We start from the raw sequence: 16,409 nt of genomic DNA, 5'->3' as shown, positions 1-16,409 counted from the left end.
TAAGTTATTTAGTATCGATTATAATTTCAGCCGATCTCTACTAATTGTACTTACATGTATGAATGCAATTGTCGACTTTTGTAAGCTAATTCGGGTATTGCATGCAACATTGGCATAATCAGAGACTAACATATGATCATTATTTTTTCTATGGTTAGGGAGGGGCATTTTAAAAAGTCTAGAACCTATGACGTATGGTTTTCGTACCATACGAACAAGGCGCATTTTCTATGTCATCCCTCATAGGCCCACCCTTGACAAGTGAAGTTCCGACATGAAAGAGGAAACGCCAGGATTTTAACCCGAGTCATTCAGCTCGACTACGACGGCCCCGATATGAAGAAAGATATCCCATGTCTCAAAAAACACATGAATACGTACGTGTAAGATATAACTTATACCACAATCAAAAACAAAACCATAGACTTTAAAAAAACGGATAGAAAATCAAAATAACAGTAAAATATTGGCACGGATTGCTTTAGCCATTATTTCATATTTCCCAAATCCTATTAATGTCGATTTTATCTGTCTGCTGACTGCTTTTTATGACTTGAAAGTGATTTATACCTGTCTGTGGTATCTATAATTATTTTAGAGTGTAGCTATTTAAAGAACACTTGTCTTTTATATATATTAAGATCGAGTTGATATGAGAAACAAATCGCATGAATTATATTCCGAAACCTTAATGATGTGTGAAGCTAAAGATAAAAACACAGTTTTCGGGGAAATTTTCTTACCATGTTGTGAATATAAAGGTATTTCTACGTATACTAAATGGATTGATTTCAGATGATAATTTTGATGCAGTGATCTGTTTACATATTTTTAATTATTACACCGTCTACTAGCATGTGGCGTATTACGCAATATTTTAAGTCAGAAGTAGTCGGGATATAGAAAGGGAATGGTGAGTAGCGCCCATTCCACTGAAATGTAGTCTCCACCAACAGAATTCAATTCGATGTTACCATTGGTAGAGAATGTAATATAATGCGAGCGATCTGCGAATTATGATACGAATGAATAACACATTTAAGTATATGGACATAGATTTAAAGATTGATAGATACTTAGACAATAAGATTTCTTGGTCGATTTATCTTACAGACTCGTTATTTTATTTATCGACTCAATATATCTCCACATATGTATTATGTTACATAAAGGTCTGGGATGTAACTGTTAGAGACAATACAGAATGACCCGAATAACTTATTTCAGTACAGCAATTTAAATAGTTTAGTTCGTTTGTTTGGATTGTCACATTTTAGATACGAAATAATCAAAGATATTTTATCGACAATCGAGCTGTTATGTTTGTCAAATAAATCATTTCCGAAGCTGGTGATTTATAATGTAATTCATTTAATGTGTAGCCACATCTTTCAATGTAAATATCTAGTTATGGAATCAATCTGTCCGCAAATAGAAAGCCATATATTTTGACTTGATACCTTAATATAGAAATCAGTGTGATTAGTAGACATGAAGTCTGTTAGATATGCTAACCTTTTTATTTCATGAATGTTGTCTTATCGGCAATGTTACAGATGAAATGAAAGGCTTAACATATATCAAAACATCTAGAAAAGAACATTACAGATCTCCCAGTATTTCGTGATTTCCCTTAAATCAACTTCATTGCAATATATCATTTAGTTTAGTCTCGCGTCAATATCCATCTATAAATATATTTGTAACTATCGTTTGTTAAACTGCTCGAGCCCGGAAGTGATATAGGTCTGGTGGCGTTGTACTACCACGTCCGGTTCCGTGTCAACCGTTAGTAAAAATACTTTGAGTAGCCCGTCTTTATTATCTCGGTTGGCACAGAAAGGTGGGGCATTAAACCCCATAGGACTGTGATGGATATACATAATGTAAACATTACCTGGGGCTACTTCTAATTTAATCTTAGGTATTAAGTATATAATCTCCAACATCCATCTCAAGAGATAAATTATGAGAAATATCATCATTGGGGACCTATCCATTAAGATGAATCGGGTATAGTTTGGTAAGAAAACAAATGATATTAAGGGGTCTTTTGAAATTACTATATATGCTATCCTTTAAATTAATCCTAAAGGGGAACACTATCCGTTAGAAATTTTGCATATTTCTGGTATTAAAATAGTTTAAGCTCGTACGTTTTAAAGTGTAGGTCGATTTATCTTTAGTTTGTCGTGTATTTTGTACACGGTGAAGAGTCCATATGCTGATTACACTATTTTGCCTTATTACACTATTTTGCCTATACTGTTTTTTGTCTAATGGTTTGGATTGTTCGTACTTGGTTTTATTTTATTTATACCAGCTGTGACATCATCAGAAGAATTGTTGGTCATTGTAAATAAACAAACAAGGAACATGTGCTGTATTGGTTTTTAGATCCAACGATCTTCTTCTTGTGCATTATACCTCCACTACTAAATTACAAAGTTCAGTGACTAGTTATTATGCCAGTTATAAGAGAGACAGACATCATTTGCATTTCGGCGATTATGCATTGTTAAAACTATTTCCATAATGCATAAAAAATCCGTATCGAGGGAGTTATCTTTAAATATCGAAGGTACTTTAGAGGTGCCAAACATAACGCTGTTCCTATATTACAGATACTAAGTGTCATCAAATTATGATCAATTAGTTTTTAGAAAAACTGTTTTGAAGGATCCCCTTTGTGTTTTCGTTTAATAGATAATGTACATCTTTGTCAATTTCTAGGCTTTCCAATCCGGCAGTTTTGAAATGTTTGTAATGTCTGCGCATCACGGTTGCTATATATAATTAAACGGAAACAGATGCGGAAATTAATCGGAAGTCGATTGCCACACTCTCGGGTTCAGTTTTGCATAGATACATGTACATGTAACTATTTTTGTACTTAGTCACGAAGGTTTTAATCTGTTATCAGTTAGGCAGTGTGCCCATTTGATCGAAGAAAAAATTGCTAATTCTTTTATGGGTATCAGTTAAGATTGATTATACTTATGTTTTATTACTGTCAAATTATAGAGTTAACTATTTCATGCGCTAAGGTGGGGTATAACAAAGCTGTTATGCAGAGATAATAACAGCAATTTAAATAATCTGCATTGCTCTAAATTGATCACGAGGGTTCATAAATATGGACATAAAATTTGACCTTTTTGAACAATATACTTTACTCTGGCTTAAATATCCACATTGTCATATAGTGTTACCAACTCACAACAAAGAGCGTATTTAAAATTAATCATTATTGATACATGACGGTTAATGTGGGTTAATTTTCTAAAAAAAAGAAAGAAAAAAGAATATGTTTTTGAATACAAAACGCATGGACTTACAACATGTATAATCTAGTATATTATTAAAAATATACTTACTTCTACAGTGATTATGGTATATCCAAGAAAACATAGGAATATTGGGTTGAAATCTGTGAGGATATTCATCTTTTACGTAAGTTTTATATTGTCTTGCTGGATACTCTTTTATTTCACATCCGTGAATTTGATTTAAAACACAAATTCACAAACGTCGCACTGATTATCGGAGAAGAGCCGCCCGCTTGATCAGATCAAGTGACCGATGCTGATAGAGTGGTGTAAATAAATTATAATCCCCTATATTGTATTCAATTCACGGGGGGCACGGGATAAACAGAAAACAACAAGAAACTTTGTGTTTGTCTATTTCTGGCTAACTTTAAATGGATTTCAAAAGCGGAAGATAAGTTAATCTGTTCTACATTCGATACCATTTACTTTGTTGATAAATGATAGTGGATACATAACACAGCCTTGGCGAATTCCGATTTTACGCAACACAAACATTACGTAACTTTAACAATTGTAGCTCAATGTTTATCATTCTATACAACAGTGGTCCAGTAACGTGTTTATGTGACTGTATCTCCCATTTGCTTTACAGCCTTGGTTATCTTGTGCACACCACTATTCTTCGTGTTATCTGCAACTCCATTATTTGTGTTTACATATTTCTGATAATAATCAACACCATTCCGAACACACCTCACATAAAGAAATATATACCCTTGTTTGAAGTTTTCTATTTTTTATGGCTAATGTTCTTTTGTTATCGTTATTGATAAACTACACTCTGGCGATTTGCGTCTGGTTTGCAAATTTGGTTGTAACTGCACTGCAGGTAAAACATTCAGTTATCTATAAATAAAAGAATAAATGATTTTTTTTATATTTAAAATATAATTAAAACTAAATCATACAACCTATTGATAATTCTAAATTTATAACACCCCCTCCCCCCCCCAAAAAAAAACAAACAAAAAAACCCCCCCAAACAAACAAAAAACAAACAAAAAAACAACGTAACAAACAAAAACAACAAAAGAAACAGACAAAAGTGTGCTGGGCACAAGGAAAGCAATTCTGCATCCTGTGTATCTCGAACTACGTACTTACTCATTTGTTTATGCTTATACAGTTGGAGAAAACACTAACACGTTAAAGTTCCTTAAAATAAAGCTCAAGCCATAACAACAATAAACACATTTGTCACCGTTGTATTCATATGAAATTAGCGCTAACCTTCTATAATCTACACAACATACGCATTATTCTTTAAACTGTTTCCTTTGGTTTAGTCCTCAACAAATTTTGCTACACAAAAACACCCGATGTAAGCACACGTTTCAAGACGGGGTCACTTATTGACATCTGCTACAACTGCAATGATAAACCGGCTGCCTGTCATTAATAATAACTTATACCATGCCTGCTCAAATAAATAATGTGACCAATCGTTTAGAAGTATAATTAACACGTCTGCGGGGTTAAACGTCTAACTACGTGTGGTATTGTAATTATTCACTCGTTATAAAGATGACCCACCTTCTTAATCTAGCTTTCCTTTAGTAGGTATTTTCCACAGTCTGATATTTATTAACGGATGTACTTCTATGTTGTGGAAGCGGACGTAAAACACCAACCTACCAACAATGTCGTGATCGTTTTTTTTCTGCTGAGTTGTATTTCCCAAATACTAGGTAAACAAGTAAGCAAGTGGGATATTAATTATCTTGGTAGTAAAGGGGCTATATCGATTAGTGGAATTTTCACGTCTAAAGGTTACTCGCCGACTGTAAATTTAATTATCCATGTTTAAACAGGCATTATTTAAGAGGCAAATCTGCCTATTGCAGGTCTTTCTCTCGATCAACTCTCGATGCCATCGGATGGCTCAGATTTTATGTAGATTAGAACGTTTGGGCCATTAAATGATTTAATTTAAAATCGAGAAGCTAAGCTAAGACTCGAATGACCAGTACGGTAGTTACGATCAATACACGCGTCTTGTTAAAACTACAACTACTGATAACTTCGCTCAAAATAAAGTAATTTGAATTAGATTTTCAATATATCCATTTTGCATTATCTATTTTTGAAATATACTATTCAAAAAAAGTAGGGGATATTTGATTTTTAAGTGTTATTAAAGTCACCTAATGAAACTGACGAAGAAACAAATGACAAAATGAAATGAAGTTCACATTCATCGATTTATTCCAAATGATCGTTAGACTAAGTAAGGCACAGACTGACCATTATAAGGGTAAAATGATACCCGGGGTCAAACAGCAAAGTTACCACAGCATCACAACCAAGTCAGTAACGGGTAAATCCTCCTCTGTTTGCCAAACAAGCATTGATCCGACGTGGCATACTCCTAATGAGACGTCTAAGGTCATTTTGGTCCAGATTGTCCCATTCCTGTTGCAACGCAGCAGCAAGTTCTTGGACATTGGCAGGACGTTGTTGACGTTGACGTAACCTCTGTCCAAGCATGTCCCAGACATGCTCGATGGGGGAGAGGTCGGGACTCAGTGCTGGCCAAGGTAATGTGGTGATGTTCTGTTGTTGGAGGTAACCTGTAACGATCCTGGCCCTGTGACATCTTGCGTTGTCATCCTGGAAGATGAAACGGCGGCCATGACGTCGTGCGAACGGCACAACATGGACTGCCAAGATGTTGTCCCGGTAGTACTGGCCTGTAACACGCCCTGCAACAACATGTAAAGCCGTTCTTCCAGCAACAGTGATGCCTCCCCACACCATAACAGAACCACCCCGTCGTGGAAGCGCTCGTTTCGACGACGCCACACCCTCCTACGTCTGTCCAAAAAATCAACAGTGAACCTTGACTCATCTGAAAACATCACATTGCTCCAGCGTCGATTATCCCAGTGTTGACGATCCCTACACCAACGACGTCTTACCTGAATGTGATGATCTCTCAAACAAGGGATCACGCGAGGACGTCGGGCGCGAAGGTGACCCCTATGCAGTCGATTCCGAATCGTCTGGCCACTCACTCTCACACCAGTGTCTGTTTGAAGACGAGCGCTGATCTGATTTGCTGTGATGACACGATTTCTCAAGGCCAAGGTACGGATAAATCGATCCTGGGCTTGAGTTGTCGCCCTTGGTCGACCTGAGCGTGGTCTGTCCTGTACAGATTGTGTATCACGGTATCTGGACCATAGCCTGCTTATGACAGACTGAGAAACATTCATCGTCCGCGCCACAACCGCCTGTGTTGTGCCGATCTGTAGCATGCCAAGGGCACGTAACCTTTCATTTTGGGTAAGCCGACGCATATCAAAACTTGTTTTCTGGTCACTAAAACAATTAAACTGATGTTTCCACCCTGGAATTCAATGCCACAATGACTGTAACATTCAAAGTCAGAGTCGTGCAAATCTTGGGTTGGACCCCCATGATGATCCCAAGCATCACCTGCATTCCATGCGGTAGCTATTGGTGCGTTTGGGCGTCACATGTAACTGGAAATGTTTCTTCTGTTAGGTTCTATAGTGACTTTTTTCGTAGTCATTTGCATATTTTAGTATTATGCCCCCAAAATCAAATATCCCCTACTTTTTTTGAATAGTATATTATAGCGCGTTATCTAAATCTTACAAAATGTCCCTTCAAGGAAGGGGTATTCGGGATTAACATCGCCCATTAGAACACACTACAAAGTACTCATATAGACTTGTGGTAGTGATAATTTATACCCCCGACTATCCTGTTTCATCTCAGTAGCCAATGACGTGCAGAGAGTGGGGGGGGGGGCTGCCCCGAGAATCTATTTCTCGTGGGCATCCTATCAATATGTGAAATTATCGCTGTTAACTTTATTGTACAAGCTACCAAACTTGATTTATTTGTATAATATCTAAAATGTCTTCCTTTCTAACATTTATGAATACTATAGGGTATTGGGTGCAAATAATCAAGTAGTTGGCCCGGGCTTCACCAAACCTATGTTGCCACTGTCAGTCGCGCCAATAAAGACTGATCAATTTGTCATATCTGTTTTAACATTGTAATTTCTACAGTTTGATTGCAGATGATGTGGAGGAGTCAAATCCGGCATTTATGATATAAGAAGGACAGAAACCATTAGTCCTGCAAGATTAAACACCCGATTAGATTTTATTACATACTTCGAGAAGGTATTTGTTGAGTAATAAAACCTTCTAGTAGTTTATCGAGGGCTGGACGTCCTTACCGCACGGTACAAATAAAACCTTCTAGTAGTTTATCGAGGTTCGGGTGCTTCCGGGGTCCAAAATGGCCGCTTTATATAAATGAGAATTTTGGGGATAACTAACCCGAACCCTAACCCTTTTTAAAAGACTGAACTTGGGTCTAATTTAGTTTTTACTTCTCTTAAAAGGGTTAGGGTTAGGGTTCGGGTTAGTATTCCCCTAAATACTCATTTGTATAAAGCTGCCATTTTGGTATGAGTTCTGGCTTGTTCTGGAATTTGTTGCTTCTGGTGGTGACAATATTTGTACCGTGCGGTAAGGACGGCCAGCCCTCGATAAACTACTAGAAGGTTTTATTACTCAAAAAATACCTTCTCGAAGTATGTAATAAAATCTAATCGGGTGGATTAAAGTAGCTAAGTCTCTAACTCAAAGTCTTCGACATTGAAAACACGAATTATTTTTCAATTTAAATCAACATTGATGTTGTAGTTTTATGGGCTTCTGATATCCAATATTTAAGACAAAATAAACATTTCACCTTTGGTACACGAATCGTGTACCATAACGCGTTTCTGCAACATTTGTAACAAGGGACTCGAAGAACGACGCTAGACATATTCCACAAGTCCTGTTATTTGGAGAGCATGCGCAATGAATACTATCGGTGTAGACTGGAAAAACCAGACGCTAGAGATTGCCATTCGATTGAGAATTTTGGCGCATTTCGCCGAACATAACTGATTTGAAATTAGAGTAAAAACGACTGAATGTAAATCAGTTTACATACGTTCACATCACAATATTATATGCGTTGCTACCCATTTGTGTCGGGGGGGGGATGCCTGAATGGTTAACGTGTGCGCGCTGTATCATAAAGTCTGTCATTGAATCAACTGACGTGGTTTCGATTCCCCGGTTTTACGTGACAAGGAGTAGGGTCGCCTGGTGGTTTTTTCCGGGTCCACCTGTTTCCTCCCACTGCTAAAGACCCCCACGCGTAAGCGAATCATTGAAATAAAATGAAACCATATGTAAGTCCCGAAATGACCTAGTTTGTGTCGAGTGGACGTTAAGCCCCATCTCTCTCTCTAGCCATTTCTGTCAATTTCTAGGTCCCAAATATTAGCGATTTAGCTCCTTTAATATCATGACAAATATTAAGCAAAAATGTGAACTGGTGAATTCTTGAAATTAGAAAAAGTACTGTATCTCATAAACTTTTCATCAGAAGTGAGAGAAATGTTGTATCTATCACGAATAAGATATGTTTTCATTAGCTTGATATATATGTACAACAGAAATATATTTGTTTTCTTATGAACAACAACTGGGACTGTAAACGTATGCAAGAATAAATCTTTTAATATTTATTTAGTGTAATAATTTCATCATTTTACATGAAGTACGACATTATTCACTGTTTACTTGGGAATTTTGTAATTTCATGTCAAATACGAGAAATTATCACTGTCTTAAGAAAAATACAATATATTTGACTATTAATATCATTAAACGATTGCATAAGTGCCATCAAGTTACATTTTAAATAATTATGAGTCACATTAATTTTAAATATGCAATTATTTTTAACAAATAATTTAGATTTCTTTAAAACATAGTGATAACGATTGGATTTGTTTTTTCGGTGCCGTGTATTTGCATTATGGTCTTTTTATAGGGGCACTGTTAAAGCTTTTGATTTATACTATATATATACTAATATTTTTACAAATGGTAATTTTATATATTCGCTTGAGCTTAAAGTGAACGTTTATATTACTGAAAGAAAGAAAACTGCCAAAGTTATATTTGATCCGCAGAACGAGTCTCGCATCTAAGTTTCATCATTAAAGATTAAAACGATGTCTTTAGCAGAAAAGTCATCCGTCAGCAAAATCATAGTTAAGAAATCCCACTTGATAAGGTTTTTTTAGAATCTACCAAGTTCTAAAAAACAAATCATTCATGTTCTTCGTCCGGTATCACATTAATAAGATTTAAGATTTGAAAAGAAATCATTGATATAGCTCAGCGTATTAAATAATTCTGATTAGGGTTCTTCCTTAGCCCCAGTGAACAATTTTACCAAATATTAAATTCACTATCTTTAAAAGTAACTACGTAAGTGGAAAGGCAATTCTGTGAAACTCTTTCAACATCGCTTGAAAATCGATATTGATCATCCGTATTCCCCAATGAACAATTCAAACAAGTATGGACAAATCTATTGACAACCATGTTCTGTATTGGTTTCAAAAGATTTGATTCAAACCCCACCTAATCAAAGCCAAGAAATGTGTGTGTCACTTTCATTTCTTAAAATAGATGAAAATGGTTCGAAAAGCACATATTATAATAATGTAGTATGCCTCAAGTGATTCATATTCAATTTTAAAAAAAAAATTGTAATTTCTGATCAATTATGTTCAATGAAATACACGTACGGTACGTGAAACATCCAAATTGAATGACAGTCTTTTATGTCTTCTTTATGTCCTACACATTTTTGTATTATTATTTTGTCGTTTGTGAGTCAGCCATTACTAATTACATCCGCATTGTCTTGTAGGATATGTTTTTGATTACAAATGGTGCCCGAAATCGTTTACCGATTTTAAAATGTGCATTGTGTCTTAAATATTGAATATTATTAATAGTATGTTTTCATGGCAAGATAACAACATCAATATTGATTGAAATGGATCAATAGTGAAGTGAATTCTAATACGTTTTTAAGTTTGAATATTATGGGAAATATTAGAGTTTGGGGTTTAGCTCCTTTACATTCATTTTAAGTGGCATAGGGTCACGCCGATATAAAAATCGCCTAATAGACACAACATGTCGGGGACTATTTGAGATGTTCATATCCATTGATATGAATATAAAGACTAGTCTGGACAGCCTACACTAACAGGCTAGACTCACTCCTACTTTATATTGAAATCAGAATAACGCCGAGGCGTAGGAACAACCCTGACGTCATTTAAAGCAGGGGTTATCCAATATAATTTAAGACTGCAGACCTTGTTCCCATTGCCCTTGTTTTCAGTTCAGAGTTTAAATATATTTTGACAAGATTTCATACATTTAAACGTTCTGAAATCCCTACTAAGATAACAGACCAGTAGAGTGTTCACAGGGAATTGTTAACGGATAACGGAGCGATGAACGAAGGTGACGACGACAATACACATGTGTACCATTAGGTTGATTTGCCATTGGAAGTGTTAATATTTTTGTTAAATTAAATTAAGTTAAATTAAACCTTTGAAAATGATAATTACAAATATACCGGTTGTTGCAAACTATGACAATATCTTACCAATATGTGCATCTATAATCATGAGCTGTCTCTCGAAACAATTGGACGGTAAACAACATAGCGTGTGCAATCATACTCTTAAAAATCCACTTCCACTTGATTTGTCGCAAACATAAACGCATAATCCCATAAAGTCCAAATAAATAACCAATAAATAGTTCTCGTATCCAATATCAAAACGATAAGCCACACGCACGAGTAGTTATTATGATTTGAAATTCGTCTGTAAAGTGATAAGCTGAATCTCGCAGGTCGTAGTAACACGTTCTCTCATGATACCGTATTCGACTTTGCTTCACATGGATTGAAAATGTATTCGACCCATCTTTGGATTTTCAGGTCCATGTCTTTCCAATTATGCAGCATGATTAGTCATAGGTGTTGTGCACAAATTAGGTGTAACATACGATACTACTTCTGGTTTTGCGATTCCATATACCTAATAAATATTTTTTGTTCTTTTGCACCCACTTTTGCTCTCTAATCTCATGCAAGTTCTGATATCGTATAGTATACATACTATCAACAAATTCATTATCTTATCAGAAAATAAAAAACCCTAAAGTTATGAAAATGTTTGACATACCAACAAGCTATTTGTTTACAGTAAATTCAGTTATCGAGAGCTGCACAAGGAATATGTTTCCAGGGGTTTTCATGTAAACAAAGCTTAAACTGTTAAAATTATCAGATCCACAATTTGACAGTGATGAGAAAATCTACGTTTGAACCCAGCACGCTTGAATATATTAAAGTCTTAAGTTCACAGTGTATCAATTTCACATGGGGATCGTTAATTAACTTGCTAATTACTAGATACTGGTAATTAAATCATCATGGAGCTGGTTACACACAATAATAAACTTAACTTAATATATATCCATCTGCGTCTCATGTATTTATCTTGTTCTTAGTCTGTCTCGTCTAGAGTCAACGCTAAAAGAATTTTCATATCCTCGATCAAATCGTTGAATGGGTATCCATCAATTAATGGGTATCCATCGATTAATTGGTATCCATTAATGGGTATCCATCGATTAAATGCAAAAAATTGTGCTACTGTGGATTGTGCACCTACAAAGTACCTCACCACGACAGTACAAAACAGTTATTATATTCCATAGAATTGTGTTCTGTGTATTTATGGTTGACATCTATATACCAGTTTAGGTGATGATGTTGGAGATATCTAAATTTGCCCCATTCAAGGTTGCACATTGCTCTGATTAATATGTACACGAGGTCTTTATTTCTTTAAATGTCCAGATATTAAGCAATGATTGTATCTGTTTTATATTCAGCATAATAACGTCCACTTAGTTCTGTTCAGTTGTGTTGGTGAATATCGTTGACGGGATATAATTCTTGTTTAAGGCACCCATTGTATTTATTTTGCATGTGTTGCTTTACGGTAATGCCTATCCTAGGATTCCATAAAGCCTATAGCACAAACGGTCAATTTATAAACGATTTTTAATTGCACCCATATTGGTAGTAAAAATCGCCCGTTTTGCGTGACATTTCGACTGGAACGGGTGGCGACTTTTGTCCAAATATCAAACAAATTTGGTATTCGGCGACAACAATTGCTCGCCGCTTGAAATTGTATATTAAGCTGTGCGGTAGCACGATTTACCTAAATCTACCCAAATCTTCCCTTATTTCAACTCATATCATAATTATTCATATCGCTTTTTTTTTTTTTTTTTTTTGATAATTTACAGTTCCATATGCCAATTGTCATTTTTAGTTAATAATCGTGGCATTTTTGTGTCAAAATGCTGCTCAAAATGCGATTTTCAAGATTATTTTGACGCAGAAACGCTACGATTTCAAAAGATAATGTGGTATAAAGAACGGTATATTATCAAGTATTGATATCAATCATTGTGATTTGAGTTGAAATAATGGTGGATTTGGTTAGAAATACCAAATTTTGAGGGGAATTTTGACATAAAAACGCTAAAATTTCAAAATATAAATAATTTGACATAAAGAGGGGTATATTATCGAATATCGATATAAATTATTGTGATATTCTTTGAAATAATGGTAGATTTGGGTAAATCGTGCTGTTCATCCCTGTGTATGGCTGCCGGGCGTTACGTTGCTAAGTCACATTATCAGCTGTGGCAATCCCTATTTTGAGAATGAAATCATGACTATGTTCATTACAATTCGTACGTAATCACCCTTTTCCCACGTGGAAACTAGATGAAATGAAATGGGGTTTAACGTCCTTCTGTGTCCTATGAGGGAAATATTACCCGGGTAGCGGCACTATGGCCTACTCTTATACTGAATTCCAACTGCCAAGGGATATTTTACGTGCATGTCAATATATACACGGGAACCCACTTTTTTTCTTTTCCGAACGACTAGACAGGCCCTCTGTCCTTCACCACTGACAAGGGGGAACTTTCTCGGCCAATGTAGGGATCGAACACCCGCCTCCAGGCTAGCGGGTCAATGCCTTACCTACTTAGCATGGAAATTAGAACCGTAACACATGTGACATGTGGCTGTATTGCTATTCCGGGAAAACGAGTAACATAATTCAATTACATGAGTTATTTTTACCAAAAACAGGAATTAAAAGAATGTCTTGAGTATGAATATTACAATTATCTCATTATCTATCAGTAATGAAATCATTTCCAAACCAATTAAATTTTATGAACTGCAATTAACGTTTTGGCACGTGAAATGCATTAAATATTAAAGTCTTGATGCGTAATTTTAACGCAAATTTTAACTTGCAAACTACAACATTGTGAAAGATCATGGATCTCTAATAGGAATATCAGTCACAAAATGGTTCAGTTCTGTTTAGTATTTACAAAGATACGTGGAACTGAAATTTCATCAATTTATGTTATTCGCTATGTAATAAGCCCACTGCCATTTCGTTATCAGCGAAATTTATTGATAGGCCTGTTTTATATCCGATTAAATCCAAGCCGGGACATTATCTAGCATTGGTATTATGATTTTGTTTTCTTAATAAAATGTCAAACTATTAAGTAATTGTGTGAAACATTTGATTTTTAGCGCAAGAGCAAATGATGCATCGTGACTTTAATGCCAATTCAGATTAAAGGGCGGTTGTCACGTCAGATGCGACTCCACCTCAGATACACCTTTTGAAATTGAAAATCTCGAATTGGGGAGTATGGGAGGATAAATATAATGAAATGGGGCTTAAAGTCCTAGTTTCGTGCGGTTCTTCCCCGAATGAGCTAATATGGGAATGTTATCTTTTCTCGGTAATTGTTAATAATAGTTGTTGAAATTGAAAATTATTATTATATTCCATTATAAGTTTTTGCTATCGTCAATAATGTTTTAAAACTGAAGACTATTATTCAAATTCAAATATATTGCAAAATAAATTATTCGGATTTTTGCTTTTGGAATCAGAAATATAGATTTCTATATGCGAATTGTATTCGTATTACATTAAAATTAAATATAGTTTGGCACATGGGCTAAAGATTTTCCCTATCAGTTATTGTAAGGTACGCTATAAATGACATGACGCGGATAGCGCCACAAACCGTTGTATATTTTACTTTCGCAGCTTTCCCACTTCAGATAACGACTTCGTGTTCGAACTTTTTGGGTTTGAATTCCAAATTTAAATTATGTAAAGTAGTGACACAAGTTTGAAATTAATTCCAAGCGAATAAACATTTAATGTTACTGCCTATTTATAATTAACTTGTTATTGACACGGACCAGTGGAATTCAATGCTGAAACATGTTAAATCTCTAACTCAATTTTCCATAATGTTAGAAATTAAAAATACGAATTAGAATTCAATATTGGCCAATTTCAATCAACATCGCTGTTGTTATCTTGCCGTGAAAATATAGGATCCTAACATTCTTTTATTTAAGACACAATTAACATTTTATAAGCAGTACACGAGTCGTGTATGCTATGGTTTCGGGTGCCATACAAACATATTCTACAAGACTAGGAAGTAATTAGCAAATGCTGATTCACAACCGACAAAATATAATTTAAAAAGTGTGTAGAATGCACCAAGCAGCCGTAAACAACTACCATTTAATTTGAACTGTTCACGTATTTCACTGAACGTAATTGATTAGAAATTACAATATTTTTTTAAAAAGCTGAATATAAATCACTTTACATACATTTAGAACCATTTTCGTCTATTTCGAGGTTCCCCAAAATAGAGTCGTATACCCTTTAAGCCATGCTTTATCAGTAAAATATTTAGCTGAACCATGAATAAACTAGGACAAGCTATAACTATGTAGGTTATTTATATACACTATAATTACTTGAAAACTAAATGCATGTTTGCTCTAAATATACACTATAATTACCTGAAAACTAAAATACGGATTCGCTCTAAATATGGCTTATAATTTTGTGTCGTCCGAATTATTTTAAGTGCAATACTACTATATGTATGATAACTGTACACTTATGTGCCCCAAAAGCTGACTTGACAGTCGACATAATTGTCATCGACGATATAAATCATTTGCAAAATCTCTAAATATTATTTAAAAGATTGAGAAATCCCTTGCAAACTAACGCCAATATGCGAGTTGTCAGTCCAAAATGCTTCGTTAAAATTAGGTATTGATACAAATGTGATGAATTGACAATTTGTCATTATTCGGCATCCTCTTCAGAAACATATACATGATAATATGGTTAAAAGTCAGCACAACCTAAACTCTGTTAATGGACCCCTTTTTTAAAGAAAAAAACAAACAAACAAAACAATTAAATCCAAGTCGGTTGATTAATCTGCCGTTGATATGTTGGGTTCATTATCTAAATGTTAAACAATCAATCTGAATACATTTTAGCGTATAATGGGCCGTGGAAAATATATTTCCGAAATATGACGCACAGAGAATTCTAATCAATATGTCAGCTTAATTACGAGAATAAGAATTACAACGCATGCAATACAATGTAAAGTGTTCTTGCGCAAAAAGTTTATTGAAGTTTACAAGAGTAAGATAATAAAGGACTAAATGCCACTAAAGGACTAAGATAAATACCTGTTATCCAAAAGTGCAACTATTGCACAACGAAGTATACAGAAAAACAGATACGTAATCCTTCTATGTTGCACCGTTATTAAAAATAGAGACAATTAGAAGTGAGTATTCGTAGCAAATACAATAGAACATACTTTCCGCTTCAGCAAATGATCCAAACTCTTCCTTAACACCTTAATTGTCTCAGGCTATGATATGCTAATGTCTTAAACAATTAACAATCACAGACACAAAGTTTGCATCAGAACTTGTGTGGATATAGTTGCTAATAACAAGAACGATTAAATTGCATATGCAATAGTCACTCATCCCGGACTTACTAAAACAAATTACGACTGGTTGTCAGTTATAATAGGACACACGTCAATGTATGATGTTTATAACACTGAAGAAAAGAAACAATAAACGCCCGTCCTTCACAGTTTACCTAAGACCTTGTGAGACAAGTGAAGTATTACTACCATAATAATACACTCTAGTGCGACTTCTTTTAAAGTAGCA

General features: G+C 35.0%; 1 protein-coding gene across 3 annotated transcripts in view; it reads right to left on the bottom strand.

Moving 5' to 3' along the window:
* Positions 1–16,206, bottom strand: part of LOC126832296 (secretin receptor) — a 36,578-nt gene extending 20,372 nt beyond the window's left edge. The window contains exons 1-2 of one of the 3 annotated variants that reach the window (XM_050563017.2): positions 16,043–16,206; positions 3,378–4,178 (exon numbers count right to left, since the gene is read on the bottom strand). In XM_050563017.2, coding sequence (XP_050418974.2) covers positions 3,378–3,446 — 69 coding nt within the window. In that variant the 5' untranslated portion in view covers positions 3,447–4,178; positions 16,043–16,206. The other 2 variants (XM_050563018.2, XM_056103487.1) reach the window with 2 other exon arrangements.
* Between the last annotated feature and the right edge of the window lie 203 nt (positions 16,207–16,409).

The sequence above is a fragment of the Patella vulgata genome, chromosome 9 (assembly GCF_932274485.2).
Source record: "Patella vulgata chromosome 9, xgPatVulg1.2, whole genome shotgun sequence".
Classification (NCBI taxonomy): Eukaryota; Metazoa; Mollusca; class Gastropoda; family Patellidae; genus Patella; species Patella vulgata.
The sequence above is the reverse complement of the archived record's forward strand: the minus strand, read 5'-3'. Positions and strand labels throughout refer to the sequence as shown.